The sequence below is a fragment of the Larimichthys crocea genome, chromosome XX (genome assembly GCF_000972845.2).
Source record: "Larimichthys crocea isolate SSNF chromosome XX, L_crocea_2.0, whole genome shotgun sequence".
NCBI lineage: Eukaryota > Metazoa > Chordata > Actinopteri > Sciaenidae > Larimichthys > Larimichthys crocea.
The window spans coordinates 14395548-14420944 of record NC_040030.1 but is presented as its reverse complement, the minus strand read 5'-3'; the positions used below and the strand labels follow the sequence as shown (position 1 = coordinate 14420944).

Below are 25397 nucleotides of genomic sequence, written 5' to 3'. Positions count from 1 at the left end.
ATGCAGTCTTTTTGTAATGCGATAGAAAAAGAGACTTGAAAATTCTATGATATTTTTATTTTGAAGAAAAGTAAAGCCACACAGATGCCATACAGTTTATGTCTCTATGTACAGTATTGTGGATAATAGCTGCAACAGACTTATCTTCCTCCTCTAGATCCTCTCCTTTCCTCTCCTCCTCTCTCCTCCTCCCTACGGTACATTACAGTATTGCTAGCCAGATCCACTCCAGCATATGTCCAATTAGGCCTGAAAGGCAAAGCGGAACTGTTCTGTCTGTGATTCGTCCCTGCGGGGGTCCTGTCCGAGCATCACGCTGGAACGCCTCTCCCTTCTGATCGCACGGCGCAGGCAGCACGTCGGTTTATGGTTTACCAAAATGGTGGAGTAATTATTGTTTTTGGTGTAAGGGGGAAACAGGAGTCGCTTGAAGAGAGCGCTATTCCCCTGCGCAGTGATAGTTTGATTACAGTGCTGCTGGCTGCCGCATGCCGACACACAGGAGCAGGAGGAAGGGGGGTGGAAAAGACACGCACAGAAACACACACACACACACACACATAGGTGTTTACAGTACAGGAGCATGCATACGCCAAGGGAAACCTGAGTCTACACACACAGGCAGGCAGAGCTGGGATCACTGTTAGCACTGAGAGACTATTTACCTGTCTCAAGCACTAACCACTTCAAGTGTCCATATCGCTGAAATATTGTCTGATTGTACCATGGCACCACTGCATGATTGTGCAGCCATTTCCAGCCATTTTCATCATTCCAGATCAATTTTCCACGTCAAACGGCTTTTACCTGCCCATTATCCTATTCAGCTATTACCGCTTTGCCCTCCTGGCAAAGTAAGAGAGACGGAAAGGAGAAGGCGGAGTGGGGAGATAAGCTATAAAGAGGAACAAAGTGCTTTGCAACAGGCAGCACAGGTCAAAGACCCGAGGACCCTGTCAGGGAATTATATTTAAACTGGCACTGTGCCAGTTTCATCAAGTTGAAATTTGGAAAATGTTTTAGGTATGAAACTAGAGGTTAAATTTCAAAATTTCTCAAGCTGCTTCCATTTTGATCTTTAAAAAAAAAATTAAAATTAAAATCTGTTTCTCACAAACATCCAAACTTAATGGAAGTGTCATTTTAATTGGAAGGAGTACACCTTCAATTTAAAAAGCCTTGTTTTTAAATTCCACCACCGCACGAGTGGACTGATTATAATCTTATCAAGTCCGTAAAGATAACACAGGTGGATGTACAACACCTTTGTCTAAAGTTTCCATACATCAGTTTTATGGCCTGTTTACATTTTACATTAAAGAACTGTCACTTAAACAATTAAATAATTAGTAAAAAAAAATAAAAAATCATTGTTTTGGTAAAGAGAAGAAGTACAGGAGTGATTAAACAGATTTGTTAAATATATGATCGCATTGCAGGACCTGCTTCTTCCTTTTTATCTTATTTCTGTACAGTGTAGGCGCAGTATTGTTGTATTGTTGCCATGCCCAAAGATTTAAAAACAGGACTGGTGGCCAATAAAAACACTGTATGTTTCAATAAAAGCAAGTAGTTGGATGAATAGACATACAGTAAATAACATGATGTACTTGCATAGCTGAAGAGTTACCGGGGCTCTATTGAGTCTGTTGCATCCAAAATGTTGCCCAGTAGTTTATGGAAAACACATTGATTTTCTTGTTCCGACTATTTTGTAAAACTGATCAAAATTTGGCTGGAGCTCCTTTCCTCTCTTCATATTTGTGGTGTCTGCAATCATACCAGCATTACATCTCTTTACAGGTCGATAAGACTCCCTGTTTTCCTCCTCGTCTCACCTTTTTCCACTCTCCCTCTCCTCATCTCCTCCTATCTTTCCTCTCAAACTGTCAGTCAGTCCATCACACGCGAGTCTTTGTGTGTTGTTTTTGGCAGAACGCTGTTTAGTGCAACCATCTGTCTCCTACTTCTCTCTCTTTCTGTCTCCCTCTCTCCCTCTCTCTCTCTCTCTCTCTTTCTCTCTCTCTATCTTTCTCTCTCTCCCTCTCCCTCTCTCTCCTGTCGTCCCTGCCAAAGCCACCCATCGGAGGAGCTTTTTTCTGCCTCTCCTTTTAAAATCCTGGAAACCTTGTGAAGTCGTATGGCTCTCTGCCGACGGGTGCGCAGAGGGTTGTGTCTGTGTATTAGTGTGTCTGTGTGTGTGTGTGTGTCTGTGTGTGTGTGTGTGTGTGTGTGTGTGTGTGTTGGGGGGGGGGGCATCATCTTCCAGATAAAAGGAAACGGCCAGCTGTTGTGAGAGTTTTGTGAACTGTCCTCATGACTTGCTTTTTGTCTTTGAGTCGATAAGATCGAGGGTGTGTGTGTGTGTGTGTGTGTGTGTGTGTGTGTGTGTGTGTGCACGTGCAACTTCACCATTGTGTTTGCAGACAGATGTTGTTGTGTGTTCCATATGTTTTACATGTATGTCTGTATATGAGCCTTAACGCACATCATTCTGAGAAATGATTGTAATGTAATTCAGATGTAACTGTCTTGAGAAAGGTACTGTTCTGAGATCAGTTACAACATGTGCAGTGCTATTTTTAGCTCTATTGTGAGCATTTTTAGTGTCACTTAAAGAGATACCAAAGGTTCTCATGTTTTCTTCTTCCTTTTCTCCCCTCTTCCTCGTCCTCCTCTGTTCCTCCTTCTCCCTTTCTCCCCCCCCTGTGTTCCCTCCTTCATCAGCAGGTCCAGGGCCAACTCCCTCCACTGATGATTCCCGTCTTTCCTCCAGACCAGAGGACTCTGGCGGCGGCTGCAGCCCAGCAGGGCTTCCTCATGCCCCCTGGCTTCAACTACAAGCCTGGCTGCAGTGAGTAACAGCCACACACACATTCATAAATAGGTGCAACTTTCAGTGTAAAAGTACTTTGAATGTGTGATGTTTCAAATGTTTTTCACCAAGCAAGGTAGAGTCTGACCATTTTCCCACACAGGGAGTCGGATTGTTTCCCAAAAGACGAGCTCGCCCCTACAACAACATCTCTCTCTTAATAGAAAAACCAGTCCAAATACACCCTTCCTGTTTACACTCTCAACCTCTCTCCCTTTATCTCTCTCTCTCCCTCTCTCAGTCCTTTTGGCTCCTTCCTTTTGTCTTGTCTATTTTTTGATGTATAAAAGCAACAAAATACAGGCGTCCTGCAGGACATGTTTTTTTTTTTTTTTTTTTTTTTTTTTTTTTGGCTATCACGCTCCGGCTGTGTGGCAATGTGTTGTTTACCATGATAGAGAGAGAGAGAGAGACAGAGACAGAGAGAAAGAGAGAGAAAGAGTGGTGGGTGCTTGCCAGGGGATGCTGGGAATAAATGCACGGTGGGGGGTTAGCAGAGAGGGGGGGTGGGGAGGGTGGTAATGTGACCTGCCCCAGGTTCTCCTCACATTAACACAGGACGCAGCCAGAACATGTTTCCAACACAGCCCACACACACTAACACACTTATACACACACAAACGTCCAGGCAGCCAGAGATTGCTTTGTGATATCGCAAACACAACAAAAAAAAGACCACACGCACACAAAAAAAATAAAAAATACTAAGACATAGATATGTGAGCGTGCACACAAATGCAAGCTCGTGCACACTCGATCCCGCTCCCCTCCCCTCCACCCCCTTAGAGTTTCACAGCTTCCCAAACAAGTCCATTCCATTTTAATTAGTGCCATCTTCACCCACGCCCACTGCCCACGTAAATACCCTGTCAAGTGGTGGGCTTGTCTTTTCACTGCCTCCGCCAACTCCAACCGGATTGGCACGCTGCGCCAGGCTGGGCCGCCCCTGAGAAAACTCTCTGGCAACTTTCAAAGTTGTTGTGAGTTGATGTAGTTTGGTGCTGCAGCTCTAAATAGGACATGTGTAGCATTGTGCTCTGACATATTCTCACGGCGCTTCATAGCTTTGAAGATATGAATAGATTTTATCTGCACAGTATGGACTTCTGTGCACTGAGTGGCTGTCTTGTTTGAACACTTGTTGAACAGTAACACAATTTTTCTATTTTCAAAGCCACTTACACAACGCGTTAAAACTAAACTGTTTAACTGTTGTGATGATTTTCTCCTAGTCCAAATAATGAAAACCAAATGTGTCTCTTATTTTGTTCAAAAGCTGTATATGAAGCTGATTTTTTTTCCTTTTTCCCTTTATGCTTACATAAGAAGACATGGTTTCAAGAGTCCTGTCTTAAATCATTTCAGTCATGCAAATTATGAAAGTATAATGTGTTATTCCACCTCTGCAGCCCCAGTAAAAAATCCTGTGGTTCATGTAATACTTAAGACATGACACAAATACATTTAAAAGGTTAGTCAAATGTTGTAGCATTGCACTTTCATAAAGTTGGGGGACTAACAAGGAACGTTTAAAAAAAAGAATAAGCAAAGCAGAGGCCAAGATATCCTGACCAAGAATGACATTATCATGACATCATGTGGACCGCCCCTTTAAGAATTTTAAAAATGCAGACTTGCGCACAAATCGACACTGAAGGGATATCGATGACGTATTTGCGCCTCACTTCCCTTCATCTATCTCCCTTCTTCGTCTATTTGTCAGTGAGAAATTTCCTCCTCGCCCGCCGAGGTCGCTGTCCCCAAGCCAAGAGCAACATGTTTGCTTTCCTCCATCCTTCTCTCTTTTGTTATAGAGACCCCCAAGAGGAGCATAAATATCCACCCAGCTCATGTTTGTCCAGGGAGCGAGGAGAAAAGACCCATCTCCTAGAATACACAGTCCTGAAATAATTCTTTAATCCCTCCTGCCCTCTCAGACCCGCTGGAGAAAAGAATGTCTCAGCTTTTTTTTTTTTTTAAAGGACCCAGTTATATGGGAAAATATGTTAGAAGGAAAGTCTTGGCTTATACCAAGCAAACACACACATTTACATGGGCAATATGTGGGCCCATGTACAATAAAACGCCCCGATGGCTGACCGTTGTGCTGAAGTTTCAGGTCAGAAATGTAAGGTCAAGCCCCGAGAACATTCTTAAGTTTTCTCCTCAGTGTGATACCGGTATAAAAGTCTGACCTCTGTGTGCTGTATTCTGGTTAGTGGGCATGTCCAGAGAGGCACATTTTATTCAATAAGAAGATGTACAGTATTCATGCTCTCCTCTCCATTCCTTTCCCTATCTGCGCTTCCTCACCCTCCACCTCCTCCCCTCCTCTCTGACCTTTCTCTCCCCCTCTTTTCTCTCTCTCTCTCTCCCTTTCTCTCGGAGTAATTACAGCACGGCCTATCTGCACCTGGTCACTAATAATCTGCACTCGTCCTTTTCTTTTCTCTCCGCACTTCTGTCATCTCCTCCGCCCTGTTCGTCCATCTATCTGTCGATTTATCATTCCTGACGGAGGGGGGGAGAAGGAAGTAACTTGTGAAGAGAGAAAGATGACAACAAGAGGGACACAAGGAGGGAGAAAGTGGGAGAGACTGAAAGCAGCCCGCTCCCAACAAAGAGAGAGAAGACAGTTGAGGGGTAAAAAAAGAGAGAGAGAGAGGAGAGAGAGCAGCAATCGGCAGTGGCGGCTCTTAATTACGGCGCTGGGGCCAGCTTTATCAGAATCCCCTCACCTCGCTGCTCTTTGTCAGGGGGTATTAAGGAGGAGGACACACAATCAGGCTTTTCATTAAGGCCCTACCGGCAGCGCACACAAAGGACGGCTTTAACAGCTGCAGAGGGGGACTCAGGTGGTGGTTGGGGGAGGGGGGCTCAGCGGAAGAGAGGGACGAAGGTGGGATGAGAAGGAGGAGAAAAACAAGAGGATGAGGGGAAAGGGAGGGGGACACAGAGAGGGATGGAGGATGAGGAGAAGAATAGGATAGAATGAGGATAAAGGGTATGGCGAGGGATGGGTGGGATGCTACAGGGAGAAAAGAAGGACAAAAGACATCAATGAGGGAGAGTGGAGATGGAGGAGATGGGGGACATGGAGAAGGGGATGTTAGTGTGTAAAAATGCACCAAAAACAATCACTGATTTTCGTTGAATATCAGCATCATGTGTTGCAAACAATGTGGTGTTTTTTTCTTCAGGTGACCCCTACCCTCTCCAGCTCATCCCCACAACAATGGCTGCTGCTGCTGCTGCTGCCACACCAGGCCTGGGACCCCTACAACTCCAGGTAAGACTACAGTATCTACACATGACCTCTAGAAATCACATTTAGCAGCGTAAAACACCAACCAGAAGTCTTTGAATATCACAGACTAAAACATTCAATTTTCCTTTACACTTGGGTGGTCCCATTGGGAATAAATCCCCTAACACCGACAGAGCCGACACCACATACTGCCCACTGAGCTATACAAACCACCACAGGGCGGGGTTGGGGATACACAGCTGTCACTTTTAGCCAAAGTGCGAACAGTGAAGTGATCCCATAAAAACATGATCATCATGATCGGAGCTCGAAAATCACACGGAACTGTGTAACCCTAGCCCCTGGCTTTGTTCTGCAATATGAAGTCAGAAATATTCTGACACAGAGGCATCTTTATATGTGATAATTGCAATTTTGTCCTATCCTTCCACAAGCACTTGAACACACCAGAGATTTTAGGCATTCAAAAATATTAAACCTCTATGATTTTCATATTAAAATTCAAGCAAGATTTAGACACTTTTGAGCACTTAAGTTTTGTTGCATTAGTGGCCATCATAAGCAGTCATCACGAAGTAAGTCAGTCGCAAGTCAAAGTAAAGCTACAAGCCAGGCGTGAAACTTTATAGTCTGAACTTTGTTTGCATGATAAAAAATGGTGCTGTAGGATTTAACAGAGATGTATAATTTGACTGAATGCTGACAGTTTTGAGCAGTCCAACTTAAGGGGTCAGAATATGTCATAAGTTTTAAGCAAGGGATCTGCTTGATAGTTCTGCTACTATGCCGTAAATTTAGAGACCAAACAGTGAACAAGCAAGAAAGCAGAGAGCGATGACAGAGACAGACAGAGACAAAACCACAGAGGTAAAAAAAAAAAAGAAGAAATGGAGAGTCAACATCTGTTATCCCACTTAAAAGGAGGATGAGTCCTTTTCCTGTCTGCATATTTAGAATAAGTGGCCTATCGCTTGGTAATCCTGACCTCCCGACGACTGCTCGTGCACTCACCGGCACACCCACACAGACAAACAGACACGGTTAGACCTCACATACTTCCACTCAGATCCACGTGGGCTTTGGGGGGCCCCCTCTCCCAGGGGTTAACAGCTTGTGCAGGCGTCCCCCCAGTTGCCTGACTGAAACACATTAACCTTCAGCGTTAGGCTCGGACCTCAGTACGGGCTGCACTTGGCCCTCATGTCTCCTTGACACGCATCATCATAAAATATGGTGTGCGCACATGAATATCTGAGAGAAACAGCTGCATTGACACATGTATTTTCCTGCACATCTTTTTCACTTACTGTTCAAACACTTAGGGAATTATGGGAAAATATGGGTTAAAGGTTAGGCAGCGTGAGTGTAATACATTTGCACCTGTCAGCCAAACGTGCTGCCCCATATGCTAGACACTACAGGGAGAATAGAATAGCTGTGTAATTCTGTCATGGAGAACGGACCCCGCTGTCCTCACTGATTTCATTATTACTTGCGCATGTGTGTGTGTGAGCACATTTGTGTGTTTAGCCTGAGAATAATGTCCTCTGCGGTGTTATCACTGCTTCAATCTAGCCGTCCATATGTTCGACTGTGTTCAGACTCACTCAATCTCCAGTTGAACGGCTTTGTCCACCTTGCAATTGGATTTTTTTTTTTTTTTAGGTTTTTTTTTTACCAGCAGGGAGGGGTGAGAGGACACAACAAGTGCAAAAAAACATCTCACCAGCAGAAAACACACACGCACAGTCACAAACAAACACACACACAAACACAGTTGCACATTGAGATTAAGGCTTGTCAGAAAAGAAACGGATTTGCCCGGGCTAACACGAGTACAGATGTCTCAATGTGGATGGATTTCCTTTGGGATCGTCTCTGCTCCCTCATTTGATAAGGAGGTGTGTCTGTCGCCGAGATGAGACATGACAGTTAGCTCGGGCCTCAGGTCGCCACGGCAACACAGTGGTTTTGTCAGAGAGGACACAGGTGAACCCACTTAGCAAAGACAAACACATAAATAGAGAGAAAATGAAAGACTTGCAGGGAACACAATGAACCCAGATCCCAGTTACATTCAAGAGTGCATGGAAACATGGTGACAGATATGTTATTTCAACATGTGGACACTTAGACTATCAGTCATTACAGTGTATAGTGTAATTTCCTGTACACTCATGTTTGACATAAATGTTTTCATCATGTGTTCTACATCATGCATTTCCTCCCATATATAACTGAGTGATTAGTCCATTTTTTTCACTCCACAAAGGACCATTGTAATCCTTAAATGAGGTAAGAATATGAAAATGACCAATATTGGAGATTTAGTGATATGCAACACACATGTGACGGCAGCGTTCTTATCTCAGGCAAAGAGAGGACAGAATTTAATTAGGTCATGACCTTTGGTGCCTCAGTACTTTCAACAGGCTTCATTAGACTCACTTTAGAAAAATGGTACAATGGCACTAATGTGTCATACACATTGACAATATTAAAAGTGACATACATTTTTGGCTGAGGAACTGTAAAAAACTATAAATTTCAACTTTTCAAGAACTGGTAATTTATTTAGTACCTTGATTTTAATTTTGATTGCTGCATCACTAACTTCCTTGTAAGATAAAAGGAAAAAAATGGACTAGATGGATTAAAGAGGCACGACTGCAGTTCAGTATTGTGCATGTTTTGAAATCGGGGAGATCGATCTTTTCAAATGAAATTAAATCAAAACTGCAGATCCTGATATTCTGACTTTTAGTCTAAATTTCTAGGATAAAAGCCCAGAAACACTGAATCCTACATTTCCCATAAGACAATTCAGTGGCCTCTGTTTGACCATCCCTAACTGGTACATCCTCATCTCTTTTAGACTCTATGCCCCCAATTTGTGACACAGGCTTTTTGATCAAACCTGTACTATTAGAGCCACTGGCAAATTTTGAACAGCCATATTTGTAGTTTAAAATAATTCTGTACTTAAAAACTGAATCTGATGCATAAAACAGACGTAAAGGAAGAAATCAGTTTGGTCTGATTATAATTTAAAAACTATGTACACAGAAAAAAAGACTGAGGGGAAAAACTCTCAAAACCACAACTTCAAGTTAAGTGCAGTCCTTAGAAAAATTTATTAATCTCTCAATGATTTAAAGCTCTTTTATGTTTAAAACATCCTCCATAGAAATAAACAGAGTAGCACTTATAGTCAATGGGAGCTTAACACAGAATCCTCCACAGACAGTTTTCAAGGCAACAGAGGCTTTGGAGTGTACAAGTTTGGCATTTAGCATCTTAATCTGGGGGATGAGTGTGACATTGTGCATTAGAGCATGTTAATCTGGCCTCCCTATTGACCCTTGATATCATTGATATTATCCATATCACATAAATGGACTGAGAAGGACAGAGAGCTAAAAAAAAATATATATATTGAAAAGAAAAATGCACTCATCCCAGTAAGAGAGAGAGAGATCAGCGATAAAGGTGAAAAGGCAGAGGTACTAGAGAGGTATTTAGAAGGATGATGAGTTGAAAGGATAAACTGAGAGGAATAGAGATGGTGGTGGGGTGGGGGGTGGGGGGCTGGAGGTAAGTGGAGGAGAAAAGTGTGGATGTGTGTGAGAGATTAAATGTGTGTGTGTGTGCGGCGTGGTATAAAGAGGGTCAATGGTGTAGGTCAGGCATCATATGGAGAGGCAGATGTTGGAACATATTGTCCTGGATTACCGCACTGTACACCGGAGAGATGGACGGACGAACAACAGACAGGCGGTTAGAGAGAGGAGGGAGGGAGGGAGGGAGGGAAGGAAGGAAAAAAGGAAAAAGGAGACTGGGACAGATGACAGAAGGTAAATGAGAAATCAATCGTTTCTCCACAAAACCTTATCTGGAAGAGAGAAAGAGTGCAGCAAAGCATTTTCACGGATGCGAGAATTGCTTCAGTGTTGATATCTTCTTCCTGGCCCTAAAGGCTTGTTGGAGTTGCAAGGAAATGCCATTTTGTGATAGCAGCATGGGATCAATGTGAAATCAATAGGCATCAGTGATAGGTGATTGTAGTTAGGCAAATTCTGTCTTACCACTTCCACACACGTAATGAGTAAAGGAAAGGGATTTCTAAATGTGTCAGTCTATATAATCCTCTCTGATCATTAATGAAAACCTGTTTAATTACTTTATTGACAGCTGGGAAGAAATTCCAAAACATTTAGGTTTTATATAAAGCTATTGCACTTTGGGAAACTAACTTCTTTTTAATTATTTTTTAGTTCTTTTCAACTAAAGTGAGCACAAAGAGAAAATAACTAAAATACTTGAGATATTTGTTGTCAAAGAAAATTCCACAGATTTATGCTTTTAGAGTTTGTCCTTGAGGCTGTGCCCATAAAGGTATGAGAAAGGCATTTTAATAATTTAATTTAAACTTGACCATTGTATTCATCTCTTTTTGGGTTATTTATTGCACGGTCCAATCACAAATACATTTCAGTTGCTTGTATAAGAATGAGGTTTAAAAGCATGACAAACACGTCGAAAGAGAGGCTGATAAGATGTTAAGAAAGGGTCCACAGAGTCCACACTTTTTTCGTCTTTCAGTGGCAAAACATGCTGAAAAAAAGACAGACAGGAAGTCAGACAGACAGACAAGAATCCATTAGGATCCATACAATAGTCCTCGGTGTCCATGTAAACAATAGAGCTCAGACTTCTCTGAAGCGCCGCTAACTCTGACAACAAAGACCAGGCGAGCTGGTAATCTGACTAAAGCTGCAGATTATTGACCAAGACTCACACACACACACATACACAGACCACCCCCACAGCCCAGTGTGTGTTTGTGACGCACGCAGTGTCAATAGCACTAATACCAAACAATCACCCCAACGTCTTCACCAATGGTCACACATCACCTTTTCACCTCCTGTCAAGAGAGCCCAGACTGCACATACACACACACACACATGGCAGGGGTGTCATGTGACAAGCACACACTGACCACTAGACACTCACGTGCACGCACACACACACACACACACACACACACACAAACACATGCAGATGTGCTTGCGGTTGTCCAACGTTCAGGGATTAGGGGACAGAGAGAGTGAGGAGCAGGTCTTAACAGTTCACACACACACACACACACACACACACACACACCCACACACACACACACACAGCATGTACGCCTGGCTGGTGAGTGACATTTCAAATTCCTTGTCTCATCCTGCAACTATGATTGTACCCCCATCCCCTCACTTTCCCCACTCATTGTGCTGCTCTGTGTGTTTTAGTGTGTCTGTGACTGTATGCGGGTGTGTGTGTGTTTTGTGTTCGTTCCTCCGGTTACCCCAGGGGGCTTTGCGCTGTCACTTCCTGTTTGTTGACATGCATGTCGTTGTGGCGACGCTCTGGGCGCGCTCCACAGTGCGTCTGCCCTCTGTACCGTGTGTGTGTGTGTGTGTGTGTGTGTGTCATTGCACGCCGGCCCATTGAGCAGGCTTTGAGTGACGGGAGCTGGCCTTGTAATGGAACTCAATTCACTCCGCAAATAAAGAGGCCTTTGAACCACTGGTCCGAATATGGCAGGACACACATACACACGCACACCGCCTGTGGTCCACTTGCTCGGGGGGGGGTTGCTAGTAGGGAAGGGAGGGGTGAGGAGTGTTCATGCTTCGCTGCACCACCACCACCACCATCACCCCCTCCTCACCCTCGCTTCCAGGAGCCACAGTGCAGCTAATTGAAGAGAAACGAGCGAGCGGAGGCTGATCTGATCTCAGCGAGCTGGTCCTCCGCGCGGCCTTCATGTAGCTCGCCAGAGCATGACCGATCTCCCGCTGATTTCCACATCAGCAGCAGCAACAGCACACCCTGTCTACTGTATGTGCCTCAATTATCATTCTTCCCCACAGTGTCTGTAACAGCAGCAGATGCTGACACTCTGAGCATGGGTTTCCTTTCAAGAATGAATAATTCTGACTGATATTCATTGGAGAAAAAAAAGCTGGAGAGGATTATGATAAAACGCTAAGGTGCAACAAGGCTGAAAGAAATCAAATATGGAGAAAAGGGGGCTCTGAACAGTCAGCCACAACCTCAGTTTAACAACTCAATATTTCTTAAATGCAAAGCATCCAGTTCCTGAAAGTGTTTGTCAGGAATGAAGTTACCCAGCATCCTGGTTTAATCAGCCTCAGTACAGTTCATCTTTTTGGAATGGCAGGTATTTAAGAGAAAAGTTTGTGAATTGAATAAAAGCAGCAAACAAAAATAGAGTATTGGAACAGAAAACATCGCTGTTGCAGTGTTGGACAGAGAATATAGATGTTGCCACATGTGAGTGACAGTCAGGCGGCGCTTATTTCAAATTCAAATATGGGTTTCTTCTAAATAGTACTTCTTTGTGTGAGTGTGTGTGCTGCCAGTTTGAATGTCTCATTTTTTCCCTTGTTTGTATAAAAAGAGATAAATGTCTTTATTTAAGATAGCAGAGGAGAGTCGGAGCTAATGTGGCTGTCAAGAGAGATCGAGAGAGGTACAAACAGAGAGAGAGAGAGAGAGAGAGAGATAGCGGTGACAGCATCTCTTCCTTGTCCATTTGCATAAACCAGCCTTTGTTTGACGCCGGTGGCCGGCAGCCAAGCGGCAACAGAAGGACGGAAGTTAAACTCAAAAAAAAAAAAAAAAAAAAAGAAAAAAGGATGGTCTTCTTCCAGAAAAATCTCCCACCAGAAATAAATAATAACAATTATAACTATTCAAAAAAAAAGCAACACATCAGTTACTTCTTGCTAAACAACCATTCTGTTGCTCTTCAGAAGAGGGAATAACAATTCTGAGAGAACAAAACAGCGTCTTGGAGATTTGTATTAGCCGACATGAAAGTAATTGAGCTTTGCAGGATGATTTTGAGGAGGAAGATAGAGAGACAGAAAGAAGTGTTTATGAATACTGAAGCTCCTTCCAAGTTGTGAATATTATGCTGTGTCTGTTGCTGTGGAAATACTGGCCAGAGACTGTTTTGTGTGATACAATGGTATTGCATAAATATTCCCGAGTATGTTCACACCATAGCAGCTCAAGCCATAATGCGTTTATTTAATTGGAAATTAATTAAATACATAAATAAGAGTAGGGAAACCCTGTTTTTTTTTGTCTGTTTCCCACAGCAGTTATTGAAACAGTTTATCTTAATTTTCCACTATTTTATAGCGTTTCTGTGTTTTTGCGTCTTATTGTCAGTACACTAAAAACACTTCTGGCATGTCCCATCTGGCATGTAGCTTCACAAATTTCCCTCTCTCTTTTCCTTCTCCATCATCACTTTTTTTCACCTTGAGCGAGAGCCGGGCTCTCTGGCGTGACCTCGATAGCCGGAATGTTTTCCCTTTCTCCCACGATGCACCTGGAGGGGACATGGCCATCTCTGGGCCTGTCAGAGAGGCTGTTAGCGCTTCTCCCATGGGGTGAGGGAGGGGGTTGACAGTGGAGTTGTCCCTCTCTATCTCTCTCTGTCACACAAACAGAGGCCGGGCCACTAATGGCCTCTTCTTCCAGAGCTTTTTAGCCGGTGACTTCTTTTTTGTTTGTGCGCTCTCAAGTATTCATTTATTCATGTCGCCCTTTTCTTCTCTTTTCTCTCCCTCCCTCCCTCCCTCTCTTCTCTCCCTCTTCTTCTTCTTTTCGACTCCCCCATTCCCTCAACCCCACCTTCCAAATCAACTCTTCTCTGTCTCTCTACCTGTCTCTCTGACCTTGCAGCAGTTGTACGCAGCTCAGCTGGCGGCCATGCAGGTCTCCCCAGGGGCCAAGCAGCACGGAGGAAGCCTGCCCCCACAAGCCAACCTGGGCACACACTCCCCACCCACCAACACACACCCACAGAGTGACAAGGGTCGCAGCTCCCCGCCATCAAACAAGACCAAGGTAAGGCAGGAAAAAAAAAACGAAGGCCTGTGTGGGTGTGTGTGCATGTCCGTGTTTAATACTAGAAATGCCAGCGGATTGGGGGATTTGAGAGTTGTCCCACAAGGTTGGGTGGCCAGTATGAATCACTTTAATTTTAAAATATCCAAATAGAAAATAATATTAAAGGTTAAAAAGGCTGCAAATATTGATTTAGAAATCTAACTAGTCATCAAACTGCAAAAGAATTCCTTCTTCTAAATTTTATTTTTGTTAGTCCCTAAAGTTTATTTTCTTAAGATAAGTTTAAAACATCTGTCAGTTCACTACATTCACCTGTTTTTATTGCACTAATAAAAACACAAATTTATTAGTTTTTTTTTTTTTTTTGTATTGAAAACAAATGACTGGCCAGGCTAATTCTTATTCCTTTTTAATTCTGAACTCCCAGGCTTGACTTATGCAGTATAGTGTACACAGTTTGGCCTTTCTAGTGTTATATCACAGACTGAAAGAGTGCTTGTCTGGAAGAGTGTGTGCCTTACCGCAGTGCATGAGCTGAAAATGTGCACCCAAGCTTGTCTGACGGCTGCATTGCATTCGAAGTCCTTTTTTATTTTCCCAATCAAACAAGTGTCCTGAGCAACGGTCAGCTCCTCATACTAACGCATGCCCTGACAACACCCACAGTCAACTCTGCAAATCAAACACCTCAACTTTATCACCAAACTCCAGCTGGTGTATGGTTGCGGTGGATTTGAGGATGTACTGATGTTTGTGCCGTTTTCTCAACTGGCTGCACAATAGGGACGAGGGGAAGCCTTGTGTCCATCCAAGTGGAATTCTATGAATATCTGGTCAGCCATTGGGACCCTGACTACCCCCCCCACTGTCCCCTGCAAACACACACAGAACCTTCATGCCCCCTGCCATCCACTCTAGGATTCTGGGATCAGACTCCCACAGAGATGACAATCTGATTTCTGCTAATCCCTCATTTTATTGCATAAATCCAAGTTTCCCAGCTTCCTTTCCTTTCCTTTCCTTTCCTTTCCTTTCCTTATTTACACCTTCTTCATCCCTCTTTATCACCCTTTTTTTTACACTTTGTTCTTGACCTATGCCAAATCCACATCACACACTCGCACCTCCAGGACTTACTCATGGCACAAATTAAAGCTTACGGGTGACCCCTTTCTTGCTTTCTTGTCCATCAACCCCTCCCTACACCTCCATCATTCACACAAACACACACAGACACTGCAACCATGCCGCCCCAACGACACACTTGTCTTATTACCATATATATGGAGTTGGGCTGACAGACAAGTGCTGCAGCCTGTGGTGAAGGGGAAGTGGGGTGCCGTAATGACCGTAGTCCAGCAGGAGTGGTAGACTGGGGAGTGGACCCACATGGCACCCGACGGGCCCCATGGAGCCAAACAGGCCAATTGATCGCACCACTGTGTCCATGTTTCTGACCCCGTGCACTCACACTGTTTGTGAGCATAGAGAGAGAAACTTTAGATAAGTGCTCTGTGGCGTCTCTTTCTGACTTTGTTTCTCTCTTTTCTCTCTGATTCTATCTGTCAATCTCTCAGTCTGCTTTCCTTTGATTCTTTCATTCAGGCTGACCACTGTAGCACTCTCACTCATTCTCTCTCGCTCTCTCTCTCTCTGGGTGAGTGACATGTATATTTCAGAGGTGTGCTCCCCCTGTGGGCTCTATCTCAGGTCTCTAGTCATTTAGAGATGCGCTGTCTGCCTCTGCTCACAGCTGTTTGGACTCAGGCACACACCGCTTAAGTGCTTTACCCTCGGGTGAGACACAGACACACACATGCGCTAGTACGCCTACACACACACACACACACACACATATACAGGTGTTGAAGAAGACACCATACCACCTAGAAACCATGTAGCCCCCTACACACACACACACACACACATATATGCCTGTGCACAAATCACTGCAGCATACATGCCGCTTTCTTATACGCAAGAATGAATCTTCAGATGTAGGCAGGCATGCATACACACCCTTACAATAGTGCAAATCAAATTATGCACCATATGCACCCCATTCGCTGACATGCATCACACATACACGCAGTGGACAAAAGTGACTAAGTACATTTACTCAAGTACTATACCGGTACTCTGTTTTCGTCCACTGAATTAATTTGACAGCTGTAGACACTTGCACTGCAGATAAAGATTTTACAAACAGATCAGTAGATGATATATCGTTATAGACAAAACTGTTTAACAAGGCATAAAGTAGTTAACACAGCTCCTTAAAAAACAATATCAGAATAATTATAATAAAACACCATTACATCATTCTCCGTTAAGTTTGTTTGGCTCATAATACTTGTATTTTTACTTAAGAAACTAAAACTTTAAAAGCATGGTGTTTAGTTGCTGCAAATTATATTTACCGTACATTATTTCTTTGTAACTGATCTAAATGTGTCTTGCATGAATCCACATTTTAGAATTAGCATGCAGAAAAGCTCCAACAATCTAAATCAAAATAGTTCGTTTTTTGGAAGAATTACAAAGGGACAATCCAAGTTTTGCATAATAACCTTTATATAGGTTATAAGATTGCATAGTCATTATCTTGGCAATTACAGGTTAAGCTCCTTTGATAAAACCATAAAAGTAAAACCAAGGTTTACTGAACTTCGAGTTCACAATTCAGAACACATTGGACAGCAAATAATTCTTTTAGTCAAATGGAATCTAATGAGTGAGTGAGACAGGGTTGAGCCAACAAGACTACGAAGACAATCAGTCTAGACTGCCAAGGTAAAGTCACTCGCCTGTTTGCTCTTAACACACATAAGTAGAAAATGTGTGTATTTCCGTACTTGAAGAGTTAGTGTTTGAATCGGTGCCAGGCGCTGTAAGAAACAGTGTCATATCTGCCTCTGCTGTGTCGTCTGCTTTCTGAGGAGAATTAGATATGACAATATAATTAATATCAAAACAGTCACTTAAAGCTGGAAGGAAAGGGGGAGAGGAGGAAACAGAGGGGAGGACAGACAGCGAGATCAAAGGAGAGAGGCACATGTAAAGGTCTTGACATGGACATTGTAGCACACACACCTGAACACACACAGAGAAACCTGCCCAGGATAAACGGTAGTGGCACACACACTTGTCCTGTTAATTGAACCGTCAGCTCCCGTGATAAGATGCAGAACCATGATGTCGCTTGCACATGTCGGCATCCACAGTGAAAGTGAAATACAGCCCACACACACACACACACACACACACACACACATTCTCTCTCCCCTCCTGCTTCCTCTCTGTCCCTCTGGCTCTCGTTGTCACTCTGCATGTTTTCGGTCTCAAAGCTGGAGACTGTTTCATCAGCCAAGAGAGACACAAAAGCAATTGTATTAATTCAAGATTCCAAGCCTTTCAGAGGCTTTAGAGGCCTCGCACACACACACACGCACACACACACTGTCATGAGATTTAGAGCTTGTTGAACAATGTCTCGCAATGACACACACACACACACACACACACATAAACAAGTCGGTCCAAGCCTCTCAGCTTCACTGTCTAAACTAATTCCTCCACACTGGCATAATGCAGGTTGGCCACCTTCCCACCATAGGATTTGGCTTGGCGCAGAGGGGAGACTCCCCCCATCCACTGTACAAGAGGCGGAGGCTTTATCTATTTGTAATAAATATTCAAACGCATTCCCAGCCAAAGCCCACCATAATATGGGTCAGGATTGAGAAGATCCTGCTCAGTTTTTCTCTTCTCTTTTCTCTCCTCTTCTTCTCCGGCCCATTGTCTCACTGAAGGCATCTTTGGGGGTCCTCCATCTATTTAGAAAGACGCCCCTAATGAAGGACAATCCGGTTAGGCCTCATCGCACACGTACGCGATCACACGCACGCGCGCACACACACACATAGGCACGTACACATGTAGGGGCTTAATTGGAAGGGCTTAATTGAGTTGTGAGGGGCTCATAAGGCTTAGTACGACTCAAGGAGTGGGAATCAGGGAAAGTCGGCCTTAATGAGTGGATATACCCCACACACACATACAATACTTGCTCTCTTTTTGGATCTCACTGTATCAGCCTAAGCAGCAATTAGACTAATGACCAGAAAATAAAGACAATTAATGTCTCTATTCTGTGGTTTAAATTCAGCTACAATAAGACCACACCTGGAATAAATAAAGTTCCCTTTATTCTAGATTTATAAATTCTGCATTTGGGAACAATTAATGTACAACAAAATAACCTGAAACAACAAAAACAACTGGATTCTTGAACTTCATGACACTGTTGCTGGGTGTCTTTACTGGCGGGCCCATGTTGTGTCTGCCTTTTAATTGTGGAGTTTTAATTACACAGAGCGGTCTGTGTACATCTGGCCCCTCGGCGATTTAATTCCTTTCTTCCTGTCATGTGACCCTCCGAGGCTCCCCCTGATTGGATTAGGTCATCGGCAGGGGTGGTGTTGCCATGACAATTAACGTGATAACAGCCCCCGGCGTCATGCGGTGGTCCACATGCCGATTCATTTAGGGGCCACTGTCTGTTACATGTATTGAGGTTATCGCTGTGTGCAGACATCCTTTGATTTAGATGAATGGCTGAATTTAATGATACGGACATATTAATCGAAGTCCTGTTTGGCTATAATATATGAATACTGCTGTCATCACCAACATGGACCTAAAAAAACAGCTACTTCAAAACTTCTTGACTGGTTGCATGGGCTGTGTGTGTGTCATAGAGGCACAAAGTGCTGCTCCACTGTTCCTCCACACACTCCCATGTTCATAGCCATGAAGGTCCCTTGTTTCTAATTGAGCAAGTGCACATTGATGTGGCAGGCAGGCAGGCCTCTGTTCTGTTTGCTGTTTCATACATTGAGGCGTCACTGGCCTTCAGACTCTGGCAGCTGTAAAGACAGTCTCAAGGAGGTGTTGTTCTTTGAGAGGCGTCCACTGTAGTTTTTGAGAAGGACTTCAAGGCGTTTCTCCCCCTTAGGTGTTTGATTGTTGCTCATACCACCGGCCTTGTTTGGAGCATGTTGATGAGCAGCATTGTTGTGCATGTTTGCTGAAGCCTGCATGTGGATCGTGCACATGCATGTGCATGAATCATCTCAACTTCACTGTGATGGGAAGTCAGTTCTTTTGCATGTGAATGTCAGTGGTTTGCACCAAAATACAGCAGTATTTATTTTTGTCTGTGCTGTTAATTGTTTCGCTTTGGATGAGCTGTTTGGATACGGGCAGTGGCATGCACCTTGTCATTTGTCCAACAAGGCCTGCCTTAGATTGCTGTGCATGGGCTCCCGTTAATTGGTACGTGTTAAAGCCTCAATTGCGAGTGGTCTCTGTGAGGAAGGAGAAGGGGTCCCACCCCCTGCCTCCAGCTTCCAAATTCTTACGGTGGTCACAGCAGGCGAAACTGTGCTGTTTTGGTTTTTGCAGGACAGTGAGGGTGCACAGCCACTGAACCTGTCGGCCAAGCCTAAGGCATCCGAGAGCAAGTCACCCAACTCCCCCCCAACTTCCCCACAGGTCCCTGCTGCTGCTGCCGCCACCAAGCTGGGCCATGCCGGCTCCATGAAGCACAGCATCGCCCCCTCCAGCATCGGTGGACCACCGACCAGAGTCAGCTCAATTGGTAAGTGGACTTAAGTATCCATCGCACACACACCACAGGAAAGGTTAAGGAAAATAATTCATTCAAACAAAATATCAGTTGTTACTGAGAACAAAGTACTATGAGACTATTCTAAATCGCTGCACATCTACGATTTGTTTAGCAGTTCAAACAGATCTGGTCTTGTGCTTATTCATGGATGTTTCCCCTGGCTGGAGAGACGTTTCACCAATCAGAGCTTTTTAGACAAAGCTAGCAAGCTATTCAGCCACATCGGCTGCATCAGATAGATCAGACAAATCTCAGCAATTCAGATGTTCTAATGTTTGTAATAAACGCAAATTTCCCGTAAATGCACACAAACTCCTAAACAGCTTGTCCAAACAGAAATGAGTCTGCATGCATACAGAGTTTAAATGTACAATATCAGTGTTGCCACACTTCAGTACACTTTTATGAAAATCATTTTCCCACAATGACAATGTACGTCTTTTCGGAAAACAGTAATAGCTTTGCGGGTAGCGGGATGACAAGAATAGCATTTTCCTCGTAGTGCCATTGTTGCAAGTGCCAGTATCGTAATCATTCCCGGCCATATGCACACATACATAAAATATGACATAAATGAATCACCATTTTGTACTCTTAATCCATTTTTCACGCAACACTGATAGTTCAAATATTACACATATGTAACAGGCTATAATTAGTGTGTTTGTGTTTTTCCTCCGTGCCGCTATTTGCCTCCGGGCTGCTTCATTGTTATGTGTTTATTAGTGACTGAAAGAGACAGAGAGACATGGGAGTGAGGGGAAGGAGGGAAGGAGAGAGAGAGATGGGGATTAGCACTTTCCCGAGCGATGAAGCGGGGGAATAATAAAGAGAGGAGCGCATGACAGACAGGAGGTATCACCAATGAGATTAGACAAGCCTCTTACATGAGCCAGGACAGCGCAAACACCCAGCATTAATGACACAATGAGAGCACACACACTCAAAACACACACTCGAATGCACACAAAAGCTCACAATCCCACCTCCTCCTCCTATGCAATAGGCAGTTTGTCATTTTTTTTTTTTTTTTGACTTCTTGGCTAATCTCACTGTTTTTCAACAAATCGGCGGATTTAATATCAGATTAGTGGATTTGCAGTCCCAGATGTTTTTTGTTCAGAAAAATGGATTACGGTGTTTAAAGTTTGTGTGTGATCCCTGTTGAATTATTTGCGTGTGTGAGGACCAGTGTGTTTTGTGTTGCACATCCCAGTTATGTCGTAGCTCATGGTCCCATCTGTTGCCACCGAGTTTAGCCGCTCACCAGCACATTTGTTGTTACAGTTCATAGTCGTATTAGGATTCCTGTTACAAGTTCAGAGGGGATAGAGGAGGCAGACAAATTGGAAAAGAGTCTCGAGGCGGTCGTTTTGATGTGGGAGTGAGTGTGTGTCTGTCTCTGTGTTTGTGGGAATGTGTGGGTGGGTGTTACAGAGTATGAATGTGTGTTCAGGTTATTTAAATTCAGACAGAAACAAGGACAGACACACATGTAGTGGAAATTAAAAAGGTGACAAAACTGTGGTGAGCGATCCAGTGCCCGGCAATGTACGCACCACACATAATCAAACAAATATAATTCAGTATTTTCTTTTTACAGTGGGACACACTGTAAAAAGTCATTTAATATGTTAAAGAAACATGATTCTGAGTAAAAACCTTTTGTGTGATAGCCAGTGGTCAAATGTAATTTACTGTTGTGTATTTTCATTTTACTCTTGTTAATACTAACAAATATTGTACTTTTAACTTCATCACATTTCTCCACCAGCTTTACAGATTAAGATTTTACATATAAAACATATGGTCACTTTATAAATATGTACATTTTTATAGATTAAACCACCTGAAAGTATTTCAAATGACCTCAACCTACTTAAACCAACATTAAATTGCAGTTTACATATTAATAAATTCATAATGATTATCCAATAATGTGCAATATAAAAGAATATAACACTCTTAATAGGTGAAATTTCGCATAACAAGTGCTTTTTCTTTGATACCTTGAAGTACATTTTGCTGACAATACTGACTGCTACACTCCAATACTTCTTCCATCACCGAATATGATATTTATTTTGTGTGTATGCTAAGTGGGTATAATTTTGATAGTTAACAGCATAATTCTGGCTTTAACAGAGCCTATCCTCATTTAACACACATTACATTAGTTTTGTAACACTTGTAATGAGGCACAGTATTGTATAAATGTGTGTCATGAAGATATATGCCTGGAAAAATAGTGGCTATAAGCAATAAGTGCAAAACAGCACAAGATTACAGTGTTTATGCTCACTAAGGCTTTTTAGAATATCTGGGTCATATCTGCAGGTAATGAGATGATTAAACTGAGTAGCTTCCCCTTACACTGCAGCCCTATATAAATATATATGTTTATATGAATATCAGTTTGTCTGCTTCCACTTTCTCCACGGTGCACCTCTCTTTCTTTTTTGACACATTCCAACCCAAAGGCATGCTTCTCTTTCTCCTACTTCATCCATCTCATCCATCCATCCATCTACCCATCTCAAACCAAACTGAAGGCCTGTCAGCGCCTGTAACTTCTACCACGATCACACATTTGTCTTTGTCTTCCTGTCATGAAAAGCCGCAGTTCCCCCCTGACCCTCCCTGCCGGAGTGTTTTTGTGGTCAAAAATGTATTGCGCCTGTCTGTAGCGATTTAGCGCTCAGAGAAAGACAAAACTTGTGTGTGTGGAGCGAGAGAGAAACCCTCCTCCCCTTCTATCTGGGTCACATTCACTTGTCTGGATGTTTGGCATCGCTGTCAGTTTAAGCGAGGCTCACACACACACACACATTCATGAGTGCAAGAATATCTATCTGTCCCCCTCCCTCTCGTTTGACTCCAGATTAAAATTGACTGCCACCCGATTCCATCGCCCTCGCCGCTCTCCCTCTTCTGTCCTCTCTCGACACCCACCCTGCCCACCCACCATCGCCGCCTCCTCCACCCCTCTTTTTTTTCCCTTTTTTTTTTTTTTTTTTTGGCCCTCGTTCACATCCAGATTTTCCGGTTATGACTTCTGAAAGAGTTCACGGCTCTGTCATTACCAATCTGAAGCTGGTAATCTGGCCTGAGATGGCATTAGCGGTGTGGATTAGCGCTGATAAAGGCCCCATAAGCCAGCCGCAGCTCTTTGTTAAGAGCTAACCCGACTGATAGAGAGAGGCGATAGCGGTGCACACAACCTCACACATACACACACACACACACACACACACACACACACACAGAGTCTGAGCAGATGCCTCATCGGCTAAGCTGCGGAAATAATACAAATAATAGGCGGCGAGGAGGAGCAGGGAGATGTGATCTGTGTTACAGTAGGTGGCTGGACAGATGTTCTCCACTGGGGAAATTAGCAGGACTTTTTAGCTGTAATAAGAGTCATCTGGACACCTCGCTGTGTGTGTGTGTGTGTGTGTGTGTGTGTAAAAGGTGGGTGTTTTAATGGGATTTAAAGAACATGTCTGGGGTTGAAGTGGCTATGTTTGTAGTTTGTTTTTGTCTGTCTCTGTGTGTGTGTGTGTGTGTGTGTGTGTGTGTGTGTGTGTTTATGGCTGAGGGCAGGTGGGAAGGCTGTGGGCAGCTTGTAGCAAGGCTAGCCAGTGGCACGCTCTGACTCACATGCCCGGCTCGACAGTCAAGGGTCATTGTGTGTTTATGTAAGACACACAAGCACACACAAAAATACCCCAGCAAACTCCCCTCATCAAGTGCATGTTAATGTTTTTACCTCATGGTTCAAGGGAAGATTTTTTTCTGGATGAAAACGTCCTGCCAACACACACACACACACACACACACACATTCTCCTCTCATTATTCTCTCATTATTTTAAACACACAAAAATACAGTAGATGAAGACACTCAACTTGAATCACATATCCCAATTAATTGCCCGTCCTCTCTCTGTGTCTTTCTGTGTCCTTCTGTGTGTCTCAGCAGACTTGTTGTCGTCGCTGTCCTCCACAGCCTACCTGAACGACCACGAGGCGGTGACCAAGGCCTTCGCCGAGGCCCGGCAGATGAAGGAGCAGCTGAAGAGAGAGCAGCAGGTCCTGGACGCCAAGGTCGCCGCTGTCAGCAACCTCAGCCTCAACAATGGGCGCTCGGACAAGGTAGACCACTTAAAATCACATCCGTGTAAAAGCACACTTTATCAGAGGGTGCTGTAACCTTAGCAACAGGCAACAAAGTTTGACAACCTGCTGCAGAGGATAAAAAGGCATGAAAACATTTTTTTTTGGTTCTGAATTAGAAAGTTTTTCCACTTTAAACTGGAACATACAGTAGTACTTATTTTGTTTTCAAGTGTGTTACAGCGTTATGAGTTTAATTCCATCAGTTGAAAAGGTCAACTGTCACTTTAAATTATGTGAACTATTGCAATATAAATATATTATATAGATATTTTACACATTATATTTAAATATCAGTATTGGAGCATTGAAGTCTTCCTTTATATTCTGATGAAATGCAGTTTTTATTTGCACAGTTCTTTGTTGCATATTTTAAAAATATTAATTATGATAATTTATTGATAATGATCCTCACTCATCAATAGCATAAAAATAAAATAAAATGAAGAGTATGCATCTCTTTTTGAATTAAGGTATTTTATCTCAAGAAAAGAAAACAGATTCCAGAGGTCTAAATTCATTTTTCAAAAAATCAAAAGTCTCTAAAGTCATCACACGCTGTACCGTCTCATTGTCAGCGTGTAATAATTTGTCTTGCCATATGCTATCCGTACCGCACTATGTAGGAGGTAACTCATTGTACAATGTGCTCGCTGAAATGTGTTGAAGCTAAACAGGGCTAGATAAGGTAAAACCAGAGGCGTCTCAGAGGTAATGAGTGTGTCTGTAAGGCGCACTGCAGGGCTGTGTGCGTGCATGTGTGCTTGTGCGTATGTGTGTGGCAGAGCAGAGTGTCAGGGAGACGGTAATGTGAAGTGACGGCGCCGGCTCCTCAGCAGCGTGGCTAAATTGTGGTTATTTGTTAAACACATTGGGAGTCAGCTGGTGCACGCGCACCCACACACACACACACACACACACACACACACAGCAACAGTGTGCTTGAAGCATCTGCACAGCTGACATTCAACAGCTCTATCTGTCTCTTTCGTCCGTTTTCTTTTTTTTTTCCCTCTCATCCGATGTGTTTCAAACAGTCAGACACACACTGATCTGTGTGTTTTTTCTACACATGTAGACAGAGTGTAAATGTGTTAAAATACTGTAGATACAGTATGAAGGCTCGGTCTAACAGCCAATTAGATTCACACTAGGGGAAGTCAGGGAAATGGATGAATTCTGCTGGGAAGTGAAGGAACGTCGGGACGTATTTTGCAGCCTGTTCCACACATTCATCGCAGTAGATGGAGGTGTTTAGCTATTTTACTCCACTGCAGGGGATAATTAAATACTAGACTTCATTATATTATATAATATTTGTTTCTTCTCGTTAAATTGGTGCATGTCATCGAGAAGATTTCAGTGAAATGAGGTGAAAAAAGTAAGGTTTTCCTTTTATTGTTAACTATTAAGAATTCTATCAGCCTTATTCAGAAGTATATCTTT

General features: G+C 43.3%; 1 protein-coding gene across 11 annotated transcripts in view; it reads left to right on the top strand.

Moving 5' to 3' along the window:
* sox5 (SRY-box transcription factor 5) overlaps window positions 1–25397 on the top strand; it is a 213744-nt gene that overhangs the window by 181791 nt on the left and 6556 nt on the right. For 7 of the 11 annotated variants that reach the window (XM_027291908.1, XM_027291909.1, XM_019278155.2 and 4 more), the window contains 5 exons: window positions 2728–2854; window positions 6076–6164; window positions 13917–14081; window positions 19551–19746; window positions 23755–23930. In XM_027291908.1, the coding sequence (XP_027147709.1) occupies window positions 2728–2854; window positions 6076–6164; window positions 13917–14081; window positions 19551–19746; window positions 23755–23930 (753 nt within the window). The remainder of the gene's footprint in view (window positions 1–2727; window positions 2855–6075; window positions 6165–13916; window positions 14082–19550; window positions 19747–23754; window positions 23931–25397) is intronic. The other 4 variants (XM_019278151.2, XM_019278157.2, XM_019278156.2 and 1 more) reach the window with 4 other exon arrangements.